At 44.6% G+C, this 25,739-nt stretch overlaps 2 protein-coding genes across 2 annotated transcripts in view; one reads left to right on the forward strand and one right to left on the reverse strand.

The window, feature by feature from the left end:
* MTTP (microsomal triglyceride transfer protein) overlaps window positions 1–12,944 on the reverse strand; it is a 147,305-nt gene extending 134,361 nt beyond the window's left edge. The window contains exon 1 of the mRNA XM_083179042.1: window positions 12,612–12,944. Coding sequence (XP_083035168.1) covers window positions 12,612–12,741 — 130 coding nt within the window. The 5' untranslated portion in view covers window positions 12,742–12,944. The remainder of the gene's footprint in view (window positions 1–12,611) is intronic.
* A 2,475-nt stretch (window positions 12,945–15,419) lies between these two features.
* On the forward strand, window positions 15,420–23,825 carry TRMT10A (tRNA methyltransferase 10A). The gene is made up of 8 exons (XM_083179045.1): window positions 15,420–15,434; window positions 15,591–15,878; window positions 16,791–16,953; window positions 17,037–17,108; window positions 17,230–17,304; window positions 17,805–17,954; window positions 22,423–22,528; window positions 23,384–23,825. Exons 2-8 carry the CDS (start codon window positions 15,661–15,663, stop codon window positions 23,608–23,610), a joined length of 1,011 nt encoding a protein of 336 aa, XP_083035171.1. The 5' UTR covers window positions 15,420–15,434; window positions 15,591–15,660; the 3' UTR covers window positions 23,611–23,825.
* The last annotated feature ends 1,914 nt before the right edge of the window (window positions 23,826–25,739 follow it).

Below are 25,739 nucleotides of genomic sequence, written 5' to 3' on the forward strand. Positions count from 1 at the left end.
TATTAGTCTATCGGTACCCATATGTGTGCTGTATCTGTCCAGGGGTGCCCGAATGTGTGCCGTATAATTCTAGGGGTGCCCCCATGTGTCGCGTATCAGACTAGGGATGCCCACATGTGTCCCAAATCAGTCCAGGGGTGCCAGCATGTATCCCATATCAGTCCAGAGGTGCCCGCATGTGTGCTGTATCTGCCCAGGGGTGCCGACATGTGTGCTGTATCAGTCGAGGGGTGCCCGCATGTGTGCCATATCAGTCCAGGGGTGCCCGCATGTGTGCCATATCAATCCAGGGTGCCCGCATGTGTGCCGGATAATTCCATGGGTGCCCCATGTGTCCCATATCAGACCAGGGAAGCTGCCCTTTTTTTTCAATGAAAAGAAAAAAAAATGTATTTTTGGTACTTGTTTCCTAGAAGGGTGCCCACTAAGCTATTTGCTTAGTGGGCTATTCTGCGTAGTGAAATCGCATCGCACATCGCATGGCTTTTTGTGCCTTGCGATGTGTACGATGCGATCTCAGTAGTTAATTTATTCACTGCACCCTGAGTGAAATCGCATCGCAGATGAGATGAGATCTCAGTAGTTCATTTGGTAAAACACCTAAAAAAGCACCACTCTCCACGTCACCCCGAAGCGTGGCGAGCGCAGCGGAACGCATCCTCCAAACTTTTCATACCCCCACTATCCACGTCGGCGTGGAGTTGATTTTATATAGTGTGGCGAGTGCAGCGAGCCACCAAGCCCGAAGAGTGGCGAAGATACGCGGATTACTTTACATGTATTCCACTGCGCTCGCCACGCTTCGGGCTTGGTGGCTCACTGCTTTCGCTGCTCTCGCCACACTATATGAAATCAACTCCACGCCGACGTGTATAGTGGGGGTATGAAAAGGTCGGAGGATGCGTTCCGCCGCCCCTCACGGGGCTCGTCACGCTTCGGGTGACGTGGAGAGTGGTGCTGTTTTAGGTGTTTTACCATATGAACTTCTGAGCTCTCATCTCACATCTCACGCCACAAAAAAGGGCCATGCGATGCGATTTCACTCAGGGTGTAGTGAATAAATTAACTAAATTAACTACTGAGCGTACGTAGGAAATCTGCGTGCCCTGCTAGGAAACAAGTACCGTATGTTTTTAAATTTTCACTGCAAGGGCTGTAAAGTGTGCTGTATCAGTCAAGGGGTATAATTCCAGGTGTGCTGCTCTTTTTTTTAATTTAAAGAATAAAAGTTTTTCTTTTTCACTGCAGGAATGTCACCATGTGTGCCGTATAATTCCATGTCTGCCACCATCCGTGCCGTATAATACCATGTGTGCTGTATCAGGTCAGGGATGCCAGGGGTTAGCCTAGTGTCATAGAATTCATGGGTTGTTGCAAAGTCTTATGTATAATTCATGTGGTGCTGCTAAGTGGGTCGTATCAGTTGAGGGGTGCCTGCGTGTGTGCCATATAACTCTATGGGTTCCCCCATGTGTCCCATATCAGCCCAGGGGTGCCCACATGTCTGCCGTATAATTCATGGGCTGCTGCCAAGTGTGCTGTATTAGTCCAGGGGTGATGCTAAGTGTGCCATATCAGTCCAGGGGTGATGCTAAGTGTGCCATATCAGTCCAGGGGTGATGCTAAGTGTGCCATATCAGTCCAGGGGTGAGCCAGGTGTGCTGTATAATTTATGGGGTGCTGCTAAGTCTGCCGTATCAATCCAGGGGTGCTGCCATTTTTTAATGAAAATAAAAACTTTTTTTTCTCTTTTTACTGCAATAATGTCACCATGTGTGCCGTATAATTCCATGTGTGCTGTATCAGTCCAAGGGTCCGCCATCTGTGCCGTATAATTCCATGTGTGCCGCCATGTGTGCTGAATCAGGTCAGGGGGCCTTCCCTCCCACCCTTTTGTTGCGTAAATAGTACATGCACACTGTCTTTAACAAACCAATCATTTCAGCGACAGGGTCTGCCACACAACTGTGGCTGAAATGATTGGTTTATTTGGGCCCCCACAAAAAAAGAAGCAATTAATCTTTCCCTGTACAAACTAGCTCTACAGAGGCAAGATGTCATCCTCATCCCCCGATTCCTCACCCCCTCCAGTGTGTACATCCTCACAGATTATCAATTGATCCCTGCTGGACTCCATAATCACAGATGCATCTGGAGGCAATTGCTGGTCATTGAAGAATTGCCAATTCATTTTGAAGAACATCATCTTCTCCACATTTTGCTGAAGCAGGTTTCAGGCTGCACTAAAAACTTTTTCGGAGTACACACTGTAGGAGGGACAACTCAGGTTAAATGGAGCCAGTTTGTACAGGGGCTTCCAAATTGCCTCTTTTTCCTGCCAGTGCAGGTACAGACTGTCTGACTATTTGGATGCTGTCACCAATGTAATCCTCCACCTAATTTCAGTGGTGACAGCATCGTATGCAGCGATAGTAGACATGTCAGCGATTGTTGGCATGTCATTCAGTCCGGAGCATATGTCCAAACTTGCTCCTGCCAGTCTTTGCATCACTGTAGACTTGTGTCCGCTGGAAACAGAGACACAACATACACTTTAAAACGAGGATAGTGCACGGTGTCCAAAATGTATTCCTCTGACTTTAATAGACTGACCACTCTTGTATCACTGACCACCATCGTACGCTGACCAAGCGTATTAAGGGATTCATCCACAAGACCTATATGCTTTTGTGGGTTCGCCATGCTTTAGCTCCTCCTTCACTTTCTCCAGCTGCTTTTGCAACAGCCTGACCAGGGAAATTACCCAACTTAAGCTGACAGTGTCTGAACTGACTTCACTTGTGGCAAGTTCAAATGGCTGAAGAACCTTGCACAGCACAGAAATCAGTCTCCACTGTGTTTGAGTCAGGTGCACCCACCCTCCTTTGCCTATGTCATAGGTGGCTGTGTAGGCTTGAATGGCTTTTTGCTGCTCCTCCATCCTCTGCAGTCTATAGAGTGGCATTGCACTGCATCAAAACCTCTTGTTTGAGGTGATGGCAGGGCAGGTTCAGGAGGGTTTGATGGTGCTCCAGCAGAATGGTGAAAGTGTCCCACAATTTTGCGGGCCACCACAAGCATTTCCTACACGCTCCTGTCACATTTTAGGAAATGCTGCACCACCAAATTTATTGAATTGGCAAAACATGGCACATATTGGAATTTTCCCATATGTCGCATCACTTCCGCCCGGGGGACGTAGGAGAACCAGGCAGCCTCTCAGCGTTTACTCACTATACCCATTAACTTTACATGTACCTCTTAGTCAAACCGGTTAAACACAGCGTAGCCTGCCTTGGAATGAGCTGGCGTTTTTCAGATGATGCTGCTGCGGGAGGCGATACATCTACCCAGTGGGCTGCCAGTCATATAGTCCTTAGCTTGCTCTGTACCAATTTGTTCACATGTCCGTGGTTAAGTGGACAATGGGTACAACTGCATTTTTCAGGGCACTGGGGACATTTTTTCGGACTTCTCTGCACATCCTGGTATCCCCTGCCTAGTGAAGTGGAATCTAGATGGGATTTGGTCCCCACTGCTTACATTTAAGCTGTAATGTGTATTGAACTGTGGCATTCATTTTACCTGTAATCTACTGTATTTCGTTTATTTATTTACTGTAATGTTAAGTTTTGTCTCCCTGTACTGATCCTTTGTACGTTGCTGGAAAACTCTTGTAGCGCCTTATAAATAAAATAATAATAATAAGAGTATTCTTAGCTTATGTATATAATACAATAAGTCAGTAAGAAAATAAAACAACATTTCGTAAAATAGTTATTGGGTTAAATATAGTATAAATATGTGTGGTTCATATGGGGTGTTAAGACCTCTGCAAAACTCTCTTTTCTTTTTGAAGTGACGCCTCCAACCAATCCACTTGAAAGGTAGAAAAAAAAAAGATTTCAATAAACATGGAAAGGGGAAGTTTTTTGTATCCATACTTGTGGCCTGCCTGTTAACCAACACAAGCATTCGAATGCTGCCCCGAAACCAGTGCCTCACGGGAAATGAACCACTGCTTCCAATCGTCATGTCAACCATTCTCTCATAAATTCCTCATTGCGACAGAGAGATTGCAGCAGCAACTTGACGCATTAACTTTCCATGCCAGCATATGTGCAGTCTGGGTATAACCATGTGTGAACGTTGGCCACAATGTACAATTTTGAGATCCAGAATATTTTTGAGATCCGATTTTCTGATATGGAGGACTCATATTTTAGTTGTTTCAACACTGCACAAGTGCAAAATTTAGATTAAGTTTTCTAGAACTTATAGGAAATAAGAATGTCAGTAAAAAAAAAAAAAAAAACTGTTGCCAGTACTAGGTGCTGCCAAGTATTGAAAATGAAGACCTAAAAGCCTGAAGGAAAGCATATCTCCCCACATGATAGCATACTTAGATATGGACAATTGTTGATGCTGTATAGATATTCCAAATCTTTACAGTGCACATGGTTTTGTCCATTTGAGCAGGAATTTGCCTCTGAGAGTGAACCGGAATAAGGCTCATAGTGTCCAAAGAGGGCGTGAGCGGTGCATACAATGATAGAAATCCTGAACTGATGCCCATCCCAAGGCATGTGCACTCTTTCTTGTCTATGCACTGGCCTTTAACTGCCACTTGCAAAGGATACAGGTGTTTTTACCCATTTACCGCTGATTTTTTTAGGCAAAGTAGGATGAATGGTCATAACTCCTAAACTCCTGGGCAGCACCGGACATTGCAGACCCAGTAGAGACGGCAGAACTAAACATTAAACCTGACATTTCCAGGCTAAGAGTTTGATTCAGGCCTGATTGTTAATTTGAGAATTCGCAGTGGAATGAGGAGAAAGCCGCCACCCAGACAGACAGCGAACATTCTCCATGCTAAATTGCGAGATAATTGCAAATGGATCACTAATTGCTATCCACTCGCAATTCCAATTATCAAAGCGTCTTGGGCATCAGTGTTAATGTGAGTAGGCCTGAGGCTTCCACTAATCCGTGGCTGAAACAGAGCGGAAGTGGTCATCGCTGACGTCACAGATGGTCCCTAAAAACACCGGGGCACACCTACATTTTAGAACCATACCTAGAAAATGTCAACCTGCGAATACAGCAATTTTGAAGTTGCTGTTTAGTAATCTTACATTGTGCTCTAACCAATCAGCTCCTGTCATTTTTCAAACACGACAGGTAGGAGCTCATTGGTTGGTGCACCATTTAAGATTAGTAATGAGCAGCGGCAACCCCAGCCCTTGGGCAGCAGTGCTGAAATATATAGTGAGGGGTGAGGGTGGGGGGGGGGAAGGGGCGCTTACATACCTCCCAACATGACACTCTCAAGGAGGGACACAATGAGTGTTGAACCTGATTAATATGAAAGGTATTTCACTATAGGTGATGGCAATCATACATTAAGAGGTTCATGAATAGAGCATTCTGTCCCTCCTGGAGAGGGCCATGTATGGCTTAGCATATATAAACATACATGTTCTGATGCATCTAATATATGTGCTGGCTGTTTCCCCTGAGGGATTGGCAGCACTGTCTGTATCTGGCAAAGTGCGACACTCATGACTCTGCATAAGGCATCTCACACCTTCTAAGCCTGCCCCTAAACTCCCATTGGATCACAGCGCCAGCCTACGATACGTTTTCAGCATAGGCTAAGCTACATTGTCAGAGTAGGCTAGCGGCTGCCTAGCATAGTCAGCGTAGTGTGCCCGCGGCAGCCCTGCATAGTCAGCGTAGTGTCCCCATCCGGCAATGTAGTCCCCACCGTCCCTGGCAAGCCTAGTGACACAGCGCTGGTAACCACCAGATCCCCCGCGCTGGTGATCCATCTGACTGAGATGCATGAGCGTCTCAGATGCTTGTGTGTCTCAGTAATTCTTGCGGCAGAATACAGCATCACTGCCCGTGTCCGCTTCAGGGAGATGGGGTTAGGGGTTCGTTAGCTCGTGCGTCTCATGCACAAAAGGAGGGAGTGGACGCAAATGCGTCTCATACACAATATAGGACGCATTTGCCAGTGCTCCATGTTACTTACTTGCAAATGCCTCCTTTTCAAACCCCCACTATCCACACAAGCCCGGTTGGATTTTTGCTTGTAAAATGCGCAGGAAAGCGTTCTCTGCACCAAGGGTTTTGCGCCATATAAATTCCTGCAGGTAGGAGTCAAGGTATGGGCACGCAGTGCCCCTCTGTCTCTTGTTCCTCCACTTGCATGAGCCCCAGAGCCTTTCTATATTTTGTATATGAATCCCAGTGTCTGGGTCCACAAAATTGTAGCGGTGGTTGACGCGTGCATGATGGTTCCCTGCCTGCTCAAGTTGTGTGTTGGACGCATGCCAACAGTGTGAGTATATGGTGGTAACCGGTTCAATATGCGTCTGGATGGAGAACATCAGGGTGTTGGCATCACGGCTGGCCACTGGTGTTATGAAACATTCACCTGCCTCACGGGATATGCCACCAAAGAGCCACTGGTGAGGTAGGACGCGTCCAATATGATTCATGCGCTGGACAAATAGACTTTCGTCCACCTCCAATGTTGCCAGGTCCGCCAATCCGTCGTTGGGGCTGGGACCTCAAATCAAGGCTGCAGGCCTCACGCATCAAATTGTCATACAAAATGGTGGTTTTGATTGATAACTTTAGGTGTCGCTCACAAAATGAAATGCTTGTAAGCACCTCTGCCCACGAAAAAATAAAACGCAGAAGGGTAGGAAACGTGATGCGACAGCCGTAAAACCAATGTCCCGCATGAAGACTGACCTTCTTTCTGCATGTTTTAATGTGGCAGCACCACATACACTCCTTTATGCTCAAACGCAATGGGTGGCCATTGAGACAGGTTTTACGTCTGTGGCAGCAAGTGGTCCTCTTGAAAAAATGCCAACAACCCCTCCTCCTCCATCTGCGGCAGGTTAAATATTGTCAGTGGTTCAGCAACCATTCCAAATTAACTTTAACAAGTAGCTTCTGAAATACAGCCGCTTCACCTTCACCTCTGACTGACTACTACTGACTGCGTAAAGCTCTACTATTGCAGTCACAGTCGCTAGCGCAGTCACAGTTGCTTTACCTTCACCTCTGGCTGACTACGCTGACTGCATAAACATTCTGACTGACTACGCTGACTGTGTGTCAAGGTCCGCTAGCTCAGATTCGAAGCGGCAGAATACAGCCGCAGTCACAGTCGCTTCCCCTGACTGACTACGCTGACCCGCTAGGGGGACACTACACTACACTGACTACCTAACTGGACAGTTCAACTATGCTGACACTACGGGCACCATGATAATACATAAGTAACTGGAGCCGCCATGCTGAAGGGACACTACGCTGATTATGCTGAATAGGATAATACACAAGTACCGGATTGTGATGCGTAATGCAGAGTCCCAAGTGCTGCACTTCACCTGATGTACATAGTGTTCTCGCTAGGCTTATTTCACAGAGCGCTGTGCTCTGCCCCTTTAAAAGTCACCAAATTCCGCCCTGCCCGTTTTTGCCCGCCCTGCACAGTTCATAGCCGCTGATAAATTACTTTTCCTCCCTGGCTGTTGCCACGCTAGAAGTCTCTGCCCGCTGACATGCGTATGCTGCTGAGCGCGGGAGATTGTGGTCACTCCCTGCTCAGTCCTGCAGTCTCCATAGCTGCGCTGACAGGCCGCTCACCTCCTATGGTTTGAGCGGCTGTTAGCTGTTCCATAAAGCATCCCTCCTCCCCCCTGTTGCGCTGACATGCCGCTCACCTCTTATGTGATTGTGAGCAGCTTTCAGCTATTCCAGAAAGCATCCCTCCTCCAGTCCTCCCCCGTGCTGTGCTGACACAATAGCTGCTCACCACTACTGAGTGTGTCAGCTATCTCAGGTGCCTGCCCACCGAGTCTCCTCCGTGGCGTGCCTTGCCTGAACTGACACCCGGTAGGACCTTTGGCTGTTATTTGGACCCTTTTGGATGGCTGCACCAGACCCGGAACTGGACTCCTGTACTTTATGGGACTACCTCACCTCCTGTTGTGCCCCGGGAATTTATTTTAAGCTGTTTTCATTGGAGTCACTGTAAGTGCACATCTACATTAAAGTGGTCTGTCATAAAGGTTTGCACTACGCTGGCTCTCCATTTGTTTTGCATGTGACATCTGGAATTGAGCATTGGACCAGTACCTATAAGGAACTCTCATGTGAACTGAGATTTGACGTCGGGTCTACATTGGTGACTTAACATAAATCACTATTTCACCAGTGGTGTTTATTTAATGTGGGAACCCTTTCAGCACTAAATATCAGTTTATTTGTGACTTTGGTTTTCGGTTTGTTTGGGGTGTTTTTGAATGGCACCTTTTTAACTGTAATTTTAGCAGCTTTAAGGTTGTAATTGTGCGCTCAATACCCCTTTCCTCCATAAATGTGCTGATGTTTGAAGCTTCAGCATCACAACATGGTTAATACAGCATAAATGTGCTGCTAGTCTGAGGTGTCACAAGATGGTTTATACAGCATAAATCTGCTGCTAGTCTGCCAATGTGATCAAGCCGTCGGAAGGCGAAACGCGCGTCATCCATTCATTACTACCCGCCGGTGGGCCAGTATCACCTAGACTGCTCAGCAGTTAAGCCACATACAAACGGCCCTGTGTAAAGGAACTCAGGGCATGCAGCGTCCTTTCCCAGTGCGCAATATACCTTGTTCAACTGCGGACTTCAGCCAATGGGAAGGTTACCAGGACCAGCACCTCTCCTCAAAAATAGAGCAGCAGACAGGTATTCTACCGCCCCCTCATTGTTGATTTACACAGACTGTCCATGCTCTGTTTCAATAACAACATGACAGTAGTTGTCATCTAACAGCAGAAGTAGAAGCGGTTTTCTTTTACTTATTTACTGCCATAATAGTGAACTCCTCTCTCATTATCGAAGTCCTCTGCAGGAGCATGACTTCATAAAAGCAAAAGGCTGCACTCGTCTCACATGTGCTACTTTAAATCTCTCTATACCTGTATGGTGTCAGCGTTACCCGCTACCTATATTTCCGACATTCTGACACTCTCTCATTGGGAACATCGGGCAGCTTATTGCATTGCAATGTTGGCATAACAACAAGGCAAATTTGCCACCAGATTTTCCAACAGCAGAAGTGTCATTACTTTACCTCTCTCTGACCCCATAGCACAGAAAAGGACTCTCTCATCCTGAGCCCAATACATGCTTGTAAGACTCAGTGAAAGCAGTAAGTCCCTTCTGACTCGTTAAAAGGTCATACCATCACATCTTATACGGGGTACACCCCAGGACGACCCGCTCACGATGCACATTGTGAACGGGTCGCCAATGTCTCGTCCGACCCGCTCACGATGACATGGAGCACGCGACCCGCTCACGATGTGCACTGTGAGCGGTACCGATCCGAGCGCGACCCGCATCCGGGTGTATGGTCGTGTCCAGATCCTACCTGCTGCAAGTAGGATCTGATTACCAATCGACTGACCCGCGGGGTCGCGCATCCGATCGGAATAGGATCACAACAGGACAGAAAAGGGCCCAATAACCACACAATCTACATCCAATCAGTCGGAATTGGATCTAGATTGATGCGATCGGAGCCTTGTTGTCCTGGTGTGTACCCACCATTAGAGAGAAAAATAGACAACAGTTGTATCCTTTATCTCCCTTTTTATAAAAATTGTTGCACAAAACAGTGGATACAATCTATTGAAACAATTTGTTGCACATGTTCTGTTAACCAGTTACATTCTGTAGCTTAACAACTAAATGAGATACAATTTGTTGTACAAGAAGTTGGTCTGTGATCACAACCCACTGACATGATCTGTTGCATAGTAATATTTTTGATGTACATGAAGATTGCCAGTGACTACAATCCACTGACACTTTCTGCTACACCGTATACTTCTTTTTTGCTTATGCAAAATGGTCACCATGATGTTTGAGGTTTAGTAACCTATTGGACACTATCGATTGCACAGTGTAAATTGGCGCAATTTATTGCACATTTGATTTGATTTATTGTTGTTACAATTGGTCACAACTGCATTTGAATGTTGGTAATCCTCCGGACACAATATACAATTTGATGCACATAGAAACTTTTTGGTATTTCACCTAAGAAACAGTAGTGAACAGCATACAGGCAGATCACTGAACCTATTACACAATACCTGTGAAGTACTTTCATACACAGCAGTCTAAACAGGGAATATTACCCTTTAATTACTTAATTTCCCTTCAGACGATTGCTAGTTAATGTAGCTGTCAGCTCTACTAGGCACATCTTTTTAACGTTTGTTCTACAGTAAAGAACTTAAGCCCTGTACACACGGGGCGATATTTTGCTCATGAGATGGTCGCTGATGAAAAAGAAACTGCCGAGGGAGCCCGGCAGTGGAAATCAGCTGGTCCCTGGAGCAAGCTCCTGGGACCAGCGATCACTACGGGCAGAAAACGGGAGCGCGCACCTGGCAATTTATCGCCGGTGCACACTCCCATCGCTGGCAGTATGGTCGCTCAGCGACCATAATTTCCAGCGATATTTGCTATAATCGCCCCCGTGTTTACGCACCGTTACTTTCTTTTTGCATAGCGTATACTTACCAAGCTCACTGCAATCTCAAAGTTGTCAGTCCTTTGTTGTTTGTTTGTTCGTATCACTGTGTAAGTCCTTAAAACTTTTTTTAAAATGAAATGTGTAATAAAAGTTACGTTTTATTAATAGACTACATTTTCAATAGTGCCCCATAAAAAGAGTCCTCTTTCCCACTTCTCCAATCTTGCATTTATAATCGGACTCCGGGGAGCACCACCAACACACACAAATCCCCTTCCCATATTTTGGGGCTGCTACGTTTATCACAGTTGGTACCAGGCTACTCAGGCCAAATCCCACCACAGGGGTGAAAGGGTCTCACTTGACCCATTTCACAAGAAGCGGGCATAACCTTGTGCGGTTCCCAAAACCCTGCTTCCCTCACCCTCATAGTCTGAGGTGTCACAAGGCGGTTTATACAGCATAAATGTGCTGCTAGTCTGAGGTGTCACAAGATGGTTTATACAGCATAAATGTGTTTATGGTTTGCAGTTCATGTGTCACAGGATGGTTTTAAACCAAAAATCTAAATTAGATCAAACTTGGTGAATAAATATTCAACCAGTAATCTGTGTACACTTTTTATTTTATTTAGATGCCTGCCTAAGCATTACAGATTAATTTACATCATTTTGCCCTTTTAAATGTGCTTTCCTGAATGAAAATTGGGCCCTCACGATTGAAAAATGTGCCCTTCCCGTGGTCAGCACCCTGCCCTAAAAAATTTCTAGAGTGAACACTTTGTACATAATGGTGTTAGCAATTAGAGATGGCCAATTTGGTAGTTCTGTTAGTGTGCATACACATGCAGTGAAAGACATTGGTAACCAATTGACCTTGAATTTCCCCAATGTCCTGGACGCATAGTTGTTGGTGGCATACACACTGAATGATAATTTGTCCAATATCGTTTCACAGGGAGCAAAATTAACGATATTGGTCAAAAAATCTTAGAGTGTCTATGTACCTTTACAATGATGGAAATCTTGCGGTTCTCCCCCATCAATGATGATTTCAAATCATCGCTGGTCAATGCCAATCCCTACCGCCGCTCCCCACGAGCCCCAGCCAGTACATATATCTAAGCTAGTGGTTCCCAATCTGTGTGCCTAGGCATCCTGGGGTGCCTCAGGACAATGGCAGAGGTGCCCTGGGTCGGTTCTCCAGGACCAACTCAAATTATTTATGGTCAAAGTAATAGGCAAAACCAGTGCTTGTGGCTTCCAATAATGGTTTATGTGGACAAACAGAAGCGAATCATGTCCCTCTCCACTGTACTGCACTGTGAAAAAAATACTGATTCTCTAACTTGCTGTGATTTGTGCTAAGCGGTTCCCCCTGCACTATATGGTTGGCGCTGCAGTCACCACTGGAATGAGTTATAACAAGAAAATCTCTCATAAAGGGGGAGATTCTCTAAACTAAAAATGCGGTAAAAACCCTGTTATCTGTGTTTTACCGCATTTTGGGATGCTCTAAACATCCCCACCGGGTTACCGTGACGGGGGGCATTGACAGAAAAAATCTGTCGATACCGCGACCCACACTGACCCCCCCCCCCCTCACATGTGTTCCCCCGGACCTGTGACCTCCTCCTCTCTGCACTATAATCCTCTTCCAGGTGCAGGGAGGAGAGTCCGGCGCAGCAGCAGCAGGGTCAGGTAAGGGAGGGAGGGGAGAGCCGCCGGGACCCACTGACTCACCGCAAAGGACATCTCTTAACGTAAGAGCTGTCCTTTGCCATAATTATCACATATGCGATAATTATGTATGCGATGCGTGGCGAAGGGGGGCGGAGCTGGGGTGCGGATGTTAGAACATCCTGCCCATTATCTGCCCCAAAAATTGTGGTATGGTACATCCAAATATCACTCCAATATATAAATACAAACCTTCATGTGCAACCTTTTCAAAAAGTTACATTTGGCATGCCAGTCACTGCCACATGACATTCCACAAAGCATCATGCACACTGTAACAATGTGACTAAAGTTGAGAATGCCCATTACCTGTTGTTGGTACACTGAGGTCTCCTGCAGCAGCCATATTCCCGGAGACCACAATCCAAGCCATGCAAAATGCAAATAACAACAACTGGTTCATGGGAAAGGAAGTAACAAGCCATCGTCCAGTACACATGAAGTGAGACTGAGCTTTCCAATAAAATTAGCCTGGCCCTGTTTTAGTAGAATTACAACGGGATCACATTTCCCCAAAGACCTTTTTCTATTGGTCTACAAAAAAATGCTCGTCTCCTCTCTGCAACACATACCTCAAAAACTTGCTGAACATTAATACAGCAAAATACAAAACGTCGGAAATATTTGTCCCGCACCCGCATGATGAATGAAGTTGTCTATTTATAACTTTTGGAACATTGCTTTTGCCCGTCTCAAACATGGCTGTCACAGAGAACTCCTGCTTCGGCTGCGACATTGACGTAGAAGGTGCGCCCGGACAGCCTTGTGTATGGATGTGTTCCTGGAGGCACGCTGCTCTAACTGCTGCAGAGAAACCGTGTAGCACAACTGCCGATAGTAGTGTGTGAAGGGAAACCCAGAAGCAAGTGTCACTGTACAGATCCGTGATTGTTCCTCTCTTCCAGGTACAGTCAGGTAGTAAAGCTTTGAATCTGGAGGCTTGTGTGTATGTACAGTATTATCTCAACAGCGTTGTTGTAATTAAGTACATAACACCATGTTGCACACTTTCAGCAAAACGTTTGCCCTGTACTGTGTTTAGACAGTAACTATCCCTTCCTACACGCAGAATAAGGGCTCTCGGTAGTGCTGAAACTTGCATGTGTCCCATTGTTAATCATTATTTATACACCTGAAAGCTGTGTGCTCCGGATTGGATCTTAAGGAAAAATATATCTTATTTATTTATATACAGAATACAATAACATTTATGTTAACATAACTTTCCAAATCTTTTGAATGTGTACAAAAAAACATAAACTGTAGTAATAATAATAATAATAATAATAATATGTCAAAAAGAAAGAGATGGTATTCACAGTTTCTGGAAACCAGATGAGGGGACTATGTAAAAACCGGTCCCGGACTACAATCCGGACCGCCGGACATCAAAATCTGCAGTCCGGAGCTTGTAGGGTCCGGTCCGGGGGTGTCCTGTTCAGGGGGTTGTCTTGTCCGGGGGGGTCCCTGTGATAGCTTTCATCAGGGACATGGGCAAGGGGAGATTACAGCCTCCCCGTGTGGTCCGGTCCGTCCGGTTTTTGCTACATGCCCGGACCATACAGGGAGGCTTTAATCTCCCCCTCCTCCACTCCCTGGTGACAGGTGTCACAGGCAGACCCCCCGGACAGGACACCCCCCGGACCGGAGGCTACAAGCTCCAAAATGCAGAGTTTGTTGTCCGGTTCGGGGGTTTTGTCCTGGTCCGGTTTTCACCCATACCAGCAGATGAGTGATGCAGTGCTTAGTACTATTGGTTATATTTGTTATGGTATGAGGAGCTAAGAGACAAATAAGGTTACCTTCTAGTGTAAATAGGAATTTAAACCGGTTTATCTGTAGCTGCTAATCCTAGTGAGTTAAAGGAACTTCTGCGCTCAAGAGGAGCAAGGCTGGTGGCCTCACAGTGTCACTATGCACGCCACCTCCTAATGCCTGTAGTGACCTTCGCTCACCTTTCTCAAAGCAAACCGAACCTGCGAGTGTCCATTTGGGCTCCTTTTTTCAGACCTTGCTCCTCCCCCCTGTTGTGCTGTCACATGCTGGTCCTTTCGTCCACTAGGAAATAGACCTAACCGTGCATCCATAGAAAATAATATTTGAGAGGGCTGGGTCAGGGAAAAGCCCCCTACACATGGGGCAATGTGTTGTGCTGAGCTCTCTAGTTAGCACACATCACCCTAAACACAGGTAGTTCTAACCAGTACCGGAGCCCCTAACCTACGAGTTTAGAGGAGGAGCGAACCGGCTTGTGAGGAAGGTCTAGGCGATCTTGCCTGCATGAGCTAAAGATCTGAGCGGGCAGTGGCGACGAGTGGGTCTGCATCACTATCGCTCAGGGGTGTACACATGGAGTGATCCGTGCTTAATTTCTAAAGCCCCATACAGATTATCTATTGCGAGCCAATACTGGCGGTGGCAGGGGGCCGTCATTGGCAAGTGCATACACAATTGCCGATGCGTGGCCGATGATGGGGGGAGCAACAGGCATGGTCATCATTGACGAGGTCCTCCCTGGTCCTTGCGTGGGAGCATGTACACACTAGGTGGTGGTGTTCACAATATTGCTCAGAAAGCCCTTTCTGAGTGAAATTGTGAACAATATTGCTTAGTGTACTGCCTGTCTCCCTGAAGCGGAAAGACGGGCAGGGTCCCGCCGCCCATCTGCCGACAGACTGGGACGCGCGTGCGTGTGAGATGCTCGCGTGTCCCAGTCTAACGGAGACCCTCTCCACCAGTGCTCGCCAGCATGGGACGTTCTGGCGAACACGGCAATGATAGTGTTCATTCTAGCACCCGCTAACTTTGAAAACCCAGGCAGTTCATCTTCCCTGCCTGGGGTGTCGCTGTCTGCTGTAGTGTTTCTAGCACAGTGTGGTCTGTATATCAACACTGATATGCAAACCAGACCTGTGCTAGAAACACCACAGCAGACAGCGACACCCCAGGCAAGGAAAAGGAACTGCATGGATTTTCAAAGTTGGCGGGTGCTAGAATGAAAACTAAATGAAAGAGAGGGGCTCCATCTCTATATGGAGCTTGACAGATCGCTTTTACAATGCTTCTATCCTTTTTTTTCATTCACTGTATTTTCTTTATGTATCCCTCTAAAGCTTCATATGTGCTAATCAGGTAAACACTTGTAACATATCTTTTGTTTTATGTAGAAAGGTTTAAGAAACTTACCATAAACCTGCTTTAGAACTTTTTTTTGTACTTATTGCTGTATATATTATTTTTTGTGTGCAAAACTGAAATTATTCTTTTATTTTGCGACCTGTTTTATAGATTTAAAGCCCGAGACTGCTTTACATGGAACATTTCTTGCCACATCACAAAAGACTTATTAAGTTCCATTATGGAATGCAATAAATGTGCTGGTCAGTGCAGCAATAGCGAAGACAGCAACAATAGAGAAACTCCATCTCCATGCAATACAAATACTAATACAGAGCCATCTATAGCAGATAATGGATCTACAGGTGGTGACATTAAAGAACCAGATGTCATGTCAAAAAGACAGATGAAGAAACTTATTAAAGAAAAGCAGTGGGAGGACCAGAGAGAACTCAGGAAGTATGTGTGGAATTACATTTGCATTTATTGTACACTAGATAAAAGTCCATCAAAATGATGGCTTCTGCAATATATTTTTACTTTGAGCTGTGACAGTTTTTAGCCCAAAAACTCTCCATCCTACTCCCAGTCTCTATCGGCTCCCACCTCCAATCTCTTCACAGCTCCCTCTCTCCATATTCAGATCAGTGTGCAATAATTGCTTTCACTTTCTGTTATGACACCTTCTAGCACACAAAGGAGTAATTTGCTCCGTCGTGTGGTCACTGGTAGTACTTCACCTCATAGAGGTGAGGAGTCGTAAGCCTTTTACATTTATATTTAGATAACTTAGGACTTTTTCTGTCATGTATATTTATAGGGGTTATGCAGGAGATTTGCCATTTATTCACTACCCACATAGTGGCTCACATTTAATTTCACATATAAACTTATTCTCCATACAACTGATGTTACTGATATACTATATGAAGCAGAGTATAATAGGTTTACCCTGACGATCCCACTACAGGATTGCCTTCTTCATTCTTTTACACAATTTAATTGCTTAAGCACCTCTGTGGAGGTCCACAGATGGTATGATCTTCCATCTGTACAACTCCACTGAATTTACAGCTGGCATGCTTTGCTAAGGGATCTAGAACTACTCCATTTTATTACTTTACTTAGCTGCTTTTTTTTTTTTTTTTGTAGTCATATGAGCTGAGATTCCCATCCAGTTAGGCTAAAATTTCTATGTTGGCAACATTATGCTTATTGGGTGTTTTTTTTTCTCTTTAACTAAAATAATAACAATAATTAAAAAATCTGCCCTTTTAAATTAAAAAATTGGATTTTGAGGCTGCAAAAGTTTCTAAGGTATATTCCTAACAATATTTTGGCTCATGGCATCTACTCCCTTCTGTTTTATAGGCAAAAGCGAAAAGAGAAGAGGCAGAAAAGAAAGCTGGTGCGCCAGGCCCAAATAGAACAGAATTTAGATGGCGCTATCAACAAGAAGGTGCGCAGAGAGGCCCAGCCCAGTACAGTCCGTCTTATAATAGACTGTAGCTTTGATAATTTGATGGCATTAAAGGTAAGTTGTTTCCTTTCGCACTGTATGCAGTTTTCCTCATTTTGAATTAATAGTAAGTTAGGGATTTGGGTTTTATCTTTTAGGATGTAAAAAAGTTAAACAAACAAATTAGAAGGTGCTATGCAGAAAATCGCAGAGCAACGCATCCTGTGCAGGTCAGTAGAATATGTGACATTGGTAAGAGCAGAGCTAGTCTTGGGAGTTTGTTGTGATGTCCCTGACCCATTCCTGCTGCTCCTGTGTGGTTCACCCTTGTTCTCGCTTTGTTACTTCTAGCTTTATCTAACAAGCCATGGCGGTCAATTAAAAGATAACATGAATGAATATGACAAGGGATGGATCAATTGGAAGGTAAGTATATAGGCATTAGCTTGGCAATTCTTAAAGGAGGTATTTGAGCTGTATCAATGCTGCCAGCGTGGGGGGTTTGTACGGCGAGGATGACTTTTTTTGGCGAGGAAAAGCCATCCTTGCCAGCCGATCACTGTATTCAACATTCCGGGCAAATCCTCGCCGCCCTTGAATGGCGAGACTTGCCGCAAATCTGCCGCATTTTGTGGCGAGCCTCAACGTTTAAATGGCCACACTCGCTATTTTCACCACGCTGAAAAGAACCAACTTGAGTGAAGGGGGGTGAGTAGAATGTTCTGAAGGTGAGCTATTGGCGCTGCTCGCCATATAGCTCGCCAATGGCATTGAATATGCCTTTGTCTTGAAAAGCTTTGTATTGGAGTTCTCACTATTATTAGTTACTTCCTTTCATGTGAAATAGGCAATTGGAGGAGGATGATTGTGTATTGGTTCTCAGACCCGGTGTGCAACAGCCTTTGAATTTGAGATTTGTGTTTCAGGATATCCATATTAAATCCGAGCATTACAAAGATCTTGTGAAAACTGAAGATCTGGTGTACCTGACATCCGATTCTCCTGAAGAGCTCCATGAGCTAGATGATACCAAAGCTTACATTATTGGTGGCTTGGTAGATCACAACCATCACAAGGTAAACCCTGATTTTTCTTCTCTTTTCAGAATGTCTGTGGATGATTATCAAAGTTTGTTTAACCCTTTGAGTGCCAACATCTCTGTGAGAGATGCTCAAATATTCCACTAAAATTGGCAGTGTCAATTATTCTATACTGTAGATTTAAATTGTAAAAGATTGTGTTAAAAAGAAAAAAAAAATTAGATTTCCTATAAAAGCTAAAGATGTTACAGGTTTTTTTTGCAGTGTGAAGTCAACCTGTGTCTGCATACCCGGGTCTCTAACCTGGATAAAAAGCAGGGCTGGAGACCCGGAAATTTCGACAAGGGTTGCACTGAAAAAGAGCCAGTGTTAAAAGGCAAATTACCGGGTCGACATGCTTGACCTGGGAATTTGCCAAGCAGTAAGGTATTAAGCAACTTGAAAATGGAGGGTTGCAGATTAGAGATAAATAAGTTGTCTTTGTATATATACACTGAGTGGCCAAATTATTATGACCACCCCCTCAATACAATGTTGGACCACCTTTTTCCCATAATAATGCATGGATTCTTCTTGGCATGGACTCTATGAGATGTTGGTAGGTGGTATGAGGAATTTGAGACCATATCCGATGAACTGCGCTTTCCAATGCCTTAAGATTTGATGGTACTGGATCCAGCTGCCTGATGGCCCATTCGATCTCATCCCATAGATTCTCAATTGGGTTGAGATCTGGTGATTGTGCAGGCCAACTAAGCAAGGAAAAGTCTCTGTCATGCTCTTTGAACCATCTGTGGACAATGCCAGCTTTATGACAGGGAGCACTGTCCTGCTGGAAGTATCCATCCCCGGCAGGGTACACCATTAACAAAATAGGATGTACTTGCAGGGGCAAACGCAGGATTTTCAGAAGGGGGTTTCCAGGGAGGGGTGGAGCATGGACACTTAGGTGACCCAGTATATGCCAGGTCAGTTAAAGTATTATAGATAGACCAAATGTATATAAAATATATATATATATATATAATTACAGATGGAGCGCCTCTCCTTTTTGCTGGCGCTGCGCCAGAATTTGGCGGAGAGGCACCCCATCTGACTGAGACGCGCGTCTCAGTTTCCCGTCGGCGGGGGGGCGGGAACCCTGTCCGTCTCCGCTTCAGGGAGACGGACAGGGTTAGAGGGGAAAAGGCAAGGCAGTGGGGACCCCGGGCAACCTCGGCGAGGCGGTGAGGACCCGGGGGAGCCCCATTGTAAGGCGACGCACGCGCATCTCGTGCACACGCATCCCCTTACGGCGGCTGGCGGGGGATGGCGGCTGGCGAATCTTCCGCCATCCCCTGCAAGAGCGAGACCCACTCCATCTGTATATACATACATACATACAGGGGGTCAACAGCAGTGTAGACCCCTGGGCATAGCAATGTATTGGGGCCCCTTCCGATCCTCCAGAGGTAGGGGTTGGGGGTGCTATGAGCAGAAGCTTTGATGTCCCGTGGGTGGTAGGGGGTATTATATCAGCCGCTCAGCATGTAGGGCCTGGATCAGTAATTTCCACTAATTACCCCTTTACTGCACAGATGGTGGGAGAAGGGGGCATTGGGCTGAATGAAGGGGCCCTGATACATAACTTTCAGGTGTGGTAGAGGATGTTTAATACGCAGAGATGGGGTGTATAGTGGAGTGGGCTTATTATTCATAATTTTCTGGTGGGAGGACAACTTGCTTGACTGCAGATATCTCCAGTTCCCGGAAATAGATTTCTTAGATTTTAATGGAATTAAATACTAGAGAATCCCACCTACCAAATAGTATTGGGAACTAGGAGATCAGAGTTCAGGAGGCAGAGCAATCTGCCAACGAGTATATAAAACTACATACCAGGTGTGTGGAGCTGGAGCAGTAACCAGCTGCTGGAAGGCTGATATCTCTGGTTCTGGGAACAGTAAAAAGACAAGCTACTAGTGTCCATCAAAGGGGGAGAGTCACAGCTTTTGGAATATACCCTCAGAAAAACTGTAAGTCAGACAGAACCTGAAATATCTGACTGGGAAGAGCAATTAACAGGCACGGATGGGGGCCACTGTTTTGAAGTCAGATATCTCCGGTTCCCAAGGGCCGATTTTTTTTTAAATTCTTGTACCCATGGAGATAGGGGACCCTCAGCTTTCAGCCTAGTGCCCTTAGACTCCTGGGGGGTTTCTGGGTACTCAGAATAACCCCCCCCCCCCCCCCCCCCCCTGCGTGCGCCACTGACTTGATCTGCAATAACACTAATACCCTTGGCCATTCAGACTTTTTTTCAAAGGACCCATACAATGCCAAGAAAACATCCCCCAAACCATAATATTGCCTCCACCAGCTTGAAGTGTTGTGGCAATGCAGTTGGGGTCCATGCTTTTGTGCTGTTTTCTCCATCTTCGCACCCTGCCATCTGCATGGTGTAATTGAAAAGGCGATTCATTGGACCACCTGACCCTTTTGCAGTCATCTACTGTCCAATCATTGTGCTTCTCTGCGAACTGGAGACATCTGCTCTTGTTCAAGGCAGACCGTAGAGACTTACGAACAGGTCATCGGCTTCCATAGCATATATGGTGTAATGTGCGGTGAACAGTCCGCTCAGAGACCTTCACAGTTGCTCCTTGATTAAGATTCCCCCGCAATTTGTCATACTGTTGCTTCTGTTGGACTGGACAACTCTGGCAAGTCTCCTTTCAGATCAAGCATTCAGTAGCCTTTGATGACCACAAGCCTGACGTTGAGACCCGGGTTTCTGCTTGGCAGTCCACTCTCTGTAAACATTAATAACTGCTGCTCTCGAACACTTCACAAGTGCAGCCGTTTTGCTGATACTGTTTCCAACGGTTGGAGCACCTACAATCATCCGACGTTCAAACTCAGTTAAATCACGTTTTTTGCCCATTTCTTCGCAAACAACACTGTGCAATTGATACAAAAAAGGAGGAGATATAGAAATCTATATCAGTTGTTTAAGGCGCTTCAATATGAGTGTGCTTGGCTTACAGCAGCAATCTAAAATTGGGGGAGTCACCTCCAATACAATAAACAAGAGAGCAAGAGTGGGTGATTGCGCTAGAACATGCAGTTAAATAAATAAATTAAATTGTAAATAAATATAAAATGGTCAGGTGTGGATATATAATTGAAAATACATTTATTATACCATAATGCAATATTATAAAAATAGATAAAAAAGTAGGATTAAAAATAGGGACAATGATGCAATAGTCACCCAAATCCTTGGAGAGGTGTAGGTAGGACTTTTTAGGGAATTATCCCATAAGGATGTAATAGTCCTGGATGAATAATTTTGTAATCCAAGTTGGTTTGGGGAAAACACTCGAGGACCGTTGCAGCTTGTAATCCACAGAATGGTTCCCGGGCTTCTTTTAGGAGGTGGCGTGCCTCCACGATGTTGCTTTGCCTCGGATAGTGGTTGTGGGCCGGTCAGCTGGAATTTGTAAACGAGTGTCCCAAGTGAAGGATATATTTGCTGGTTTTCCAACTCCAAGTGGTGTAAGAGGGGTGCTGGTGATCAGAGTCCCATTTAGGTTGCACCTACGCGTTTCGCTGTCATGTGGCAGCTTTTTCAAGGTGACTGGTTCATTCAGCTAATGGGGTTTAAATACCCTCTAAAGCATCTAACATAGCACACCTGACCAGGTGATTATTACTTAATAAACTCAAATATTAAAACAACACATATAATAATATTATCTATATGATGCATGGAGACAGACCCACTTAATTTTTGGCTTTTTAAAGAAGCAATGTAAAGCATACCTGAAATAAAAGCCAATGTTATTCTGCTGAAATACATCTCCGTCCCTATTCTTGTCCCTATTTTTAATCCTACTTTTTAATCTATTTTTATAATATTGCATTATGGTATAATAAATGTATTTTCAATTATATATCCACACCTGACCATTTTATATTTATTTACAATTTAATTTATTTATTTAACTGCATGTTCTAGCGCAATCACCCACTGTGCAATTGATGCTTCACTTGTCCTGCATTCCCTATTCATAGCTATCTTGCCCTCAAGCGGCAACAATGTGAAGTTATGGCCGATCTGCGTATAAGTGTCAAGTGGTCATAATAATTTGGCCACTCAGTGTATATTTGATCATATTGATATGATTATTATTATTATTTTTTTTAATAGCAATAATCGCGATTTGTGGCATAAAAAAAGATCTTAAAATTTTATTTATTTTTTATCCAAGAATTTTTTTTTTAGTAGTAGATAAATAATTAAAAAAAAAATCCTATAATACTGTAGTTGTTTGCATTGTTCACTTTATGCTTGGCTTTACTTGATCCGGTAAGGATTTGTGCAGGATGGGGAAGCAAAATGAGTTCTTTTATTCTCATCATTTTTAAATTTATGCAGGATATATAATTGGCGATTACCCTTTTGTTGGAATTTATTTTTTATTTTTTGTGTACTTGAAAAAAAATAACGGTCTCTTTGTAGGGTATTACATACAAACAAGCCGTGGATCATGGAATTGGTCATGCTCAGCTTCCCCTTGGCAGCTTTGTGAAAATGAATAGTCGTAAAGTACTTGCAGTGAACCATGGTGAGTCTCTTAAAAGTAAATGACAATTCTTTGCTCTTTACTCAAGTCAAATCAAATTCTGCTTGTTAGTGATTTATCATTTGCAACTCCCGGGGAGCTGTAGGAAGAGGTAGCCAGGCTAAGGGGTTCATGGAGAGCCGGGCAGTGGGAGCCAGGAGCCGGGCCTGAGCTGCAAAAAAACCCCCCCATACAATGAATGGGAAGCAACTAATTGGCTGAGAGCCTCCCTTTGGCGGCTCTCCACTCTCAGCCAACCACTGGCTGCCCATTCATTTGTATGGGGGTTTTTTTTTATTTCCCCGGCTCCCTCCGCCTGCCTCTCTGTGTCTCCCCCCTGCCCCCCTCTGCTGGCTCCCACTGTCCACCTTGCCCGGCTCCCCACGCCCGCCTCTCTGCATCCCCCTGCCAAGCTCCCTGCATCCCCCCGCCTGATTTATTTTATGTGCAGCCCATCTGATCTCCCTAATGTGATCCGATGGGCTTGGAACCGCGCAAGTTCCAACCCAGTCCATTCAAAAACAAAAAAACACTTTATCCAGAAATATTCGTTTGTCGGGTTCCGGTTTTGTAAGATAATTTTCCTACCTTCAGCATTAATTGGCAATAATCATTTACTGCCGACATTAGATGATCTATGTCCCTCTGAGAATATCCCCAGAATAGCATACTCTGGAGTAAGCAGAACAATTATTTTACTCTGGAGTAAGCAGAACAAGTATTTATTTTATTTTTGGTTACTTAATTAAATTGGTAAAATTTGGGTTTGAAATTGATAATCAAACAAGTTGACTTAAATTTACATGTACAGAAAACTTACAATGGGATTGTAATTCCTCATTTAACCTTTTCTTGTAGTGTTTGAGATCATTCTTGCTTTTCTAGAGAAGAAAGATTGGAAGGAAGCCTTTTTCTCTGTTCTACCTCAACGAAAGGGAGCAGTGCCTCTTAATGAGTCTACTGGTGCTCCTGCGGATGTTTCATCTACTCAGGATGATGGAGAAGACTTGGACAGCGAGTTTGACCTTGAAGATGAAGCAGCCCAGGCAGAATTCATTCAAGAAGAGAATATGATTGACAGCTGACATTTATTTCTACAACATATTTTTAAAAAACAAAACCTGAGAATTTTCAGTTCATCACAAATTGATACTTTCTTAAGTAAATCTCTTTTAAATAATATGATTTTTTTTTTGTTTGTATTCCATTCAAAAAGTTTGGAGAGAGTTCATGTAAATTGCTAAATGTACTTTGTTTTATAGGTTTCCAAATGAATATTTAATAAAAAACAAACATCTCACCGTGGCTTGACTGCCATTCTGTCTGACTTCCATGTGGGCTCATTTCAAAGTAAATGTTTTTAGAAGCTGACTGTGTAATGCTTAGGGCACAGGTTCTCAAAGTCGCAGTGCACATTTGGCAGGGATCCTCACAGAATCACAAATGAAATAATTAGCTCCACCTGTGGATCTTTTAAAATGTGTCCGTCAGTAATAAGTGCACCTGTTGGTTGACCTGGGAAACGTGAACTGTGTGGGGTCTTATAAAAAGGACATCATAGAATTAGAAAAAAATCCAAAGAAGAGCAACAAAGCTAATTAGGGGAGTTTAGAATTTAAGCTACGAGGAGAGATTAAGCAAATTGGGACTATTTACGCTGGAGAAGAGACGTTTAAGGGAGGACATGCTCAAGGAACTGTCAAACACCAGGGGCGACAAACACACAATAATTAGCTCTAGTAAGAGAGGCACACACTTTTAACAGGCCAATTTAGTAGCACTTACTGTTAATAGAAGGGATGCAAACAGTTAAAGTGTCTGCTCCCGACAGAGAGGAGGGAGGGCTCCGTAACCTGCACTGCAGGGAGAATACACACAGAAGATCACAATTTTTCACAGCCTGGGTGGACGGACTCCTTCCGGAGTTTCAGGTTGTCAGCACATGGTCATGCACTGCTCAGAATGAGGGAGGGACGGGACTGTAGTTTCAGCCGACAGCAGCAGCAGCACTGCCACTGAGCACACAGGCAGTGCAGGAACCACTGTGGGAATACAGAGAGCACCTCCCTGCACTGAGGAGCGGCGGCTCTGTAAGTGTCAGTGTCAGACTGACAAACTGTATGGCAGCAGGTGCCTGGCGGCTGCCGCCCATGGCAGGTGCCGCCCCTAGGCCCGTGCCTCAGGGGCCTAGTGACAAATCCGGCCCTGTCAAACACCATTTTTACTGCTAGAAAGGAATATAGGACACGAGGGAATGAGTTTAGATTAGAAGAAAAAAGATTTTGTTCCCTTGGCAGAAAAAAATTCTTTACGGTCAGAGCAGTCAAACTTTGGAACTCTCTTCCTGGAGAGGTGGTGTCGGCAGACACAATAAATACGTTTAAAATAAGGTTGGATAAACATTTATTGGTTAAAAACATCCATGGGTACAATGAAGAAACAAAATCTGTCTTTATAAATTTCAGTACATACTATATAACAAGGGATAAGCTATTAAAACACAGGCTGAACTAGATGGATGCAAGTCTTTATTCAGCCTTATCTACTATGTAACTATGTAACCACTGGCTTAGGGATTCTACTGTAAGCCATGATTAATATTTGTTCTAAAATACTGTTAGGAGGTAAAGTTATCAAAAGCTGCTTTGCCTGGTGTGTTTGTTATCATGGCACATCACCAGCAATTTAAATGTCTATTTTGAGGAAGACCTCAGACAACTCCTTCCTAGTGAGATTCTATGGGGTCTAACACAGACACTACTTTCTCACTGAGGGACAGATGCATTAACAATGTGAAATACATACAGTTCTGCATTGCAACGATACTAATCCCATATGTTTAACATATGCAATTGCTATCGCAAAAGACAGCACTTGCGAAAGAGCTGCCCTTTGCCAAGCCATCGGCACTGTGTGAGAGGGTCCCCACAGGCCTCTCCCCTGAAAATGCAGAGGTCCCGTTTATATATATATATATATATATATATATATATATATATATATATAATTAGTCGTAGATATAGTGCCGGCGCTCCACAAGAAAAGTCAGCTGCCCGGGTGCCTTTGCAAGATGTTTATAGTCGTCCTGTGTGAAGCTGGCCCTCCCTTTACGGCAGGTGGCTCCCTCGCACGGCACTCCAGGGACTTGAATAGTGAGCAAATAACTTTTATTCAACACAACGTTTCGAGACGCTAAGTCTCGTCGTCAGGTGTA

Source organism: Crinia signifera, chromosome 1, assembly GCF_055691185.1.
Source record: "Crinia signifera chromosome 1, ASM5569118v1, whole genome shotgun sequence".
Classification (NCBI taxonomy): domain Eukaryota; kingdom Metazoa; phylum Chordata; class Amphibia; order Anura; family Myobatrachidae; genus Crinia; species Crinia signifera.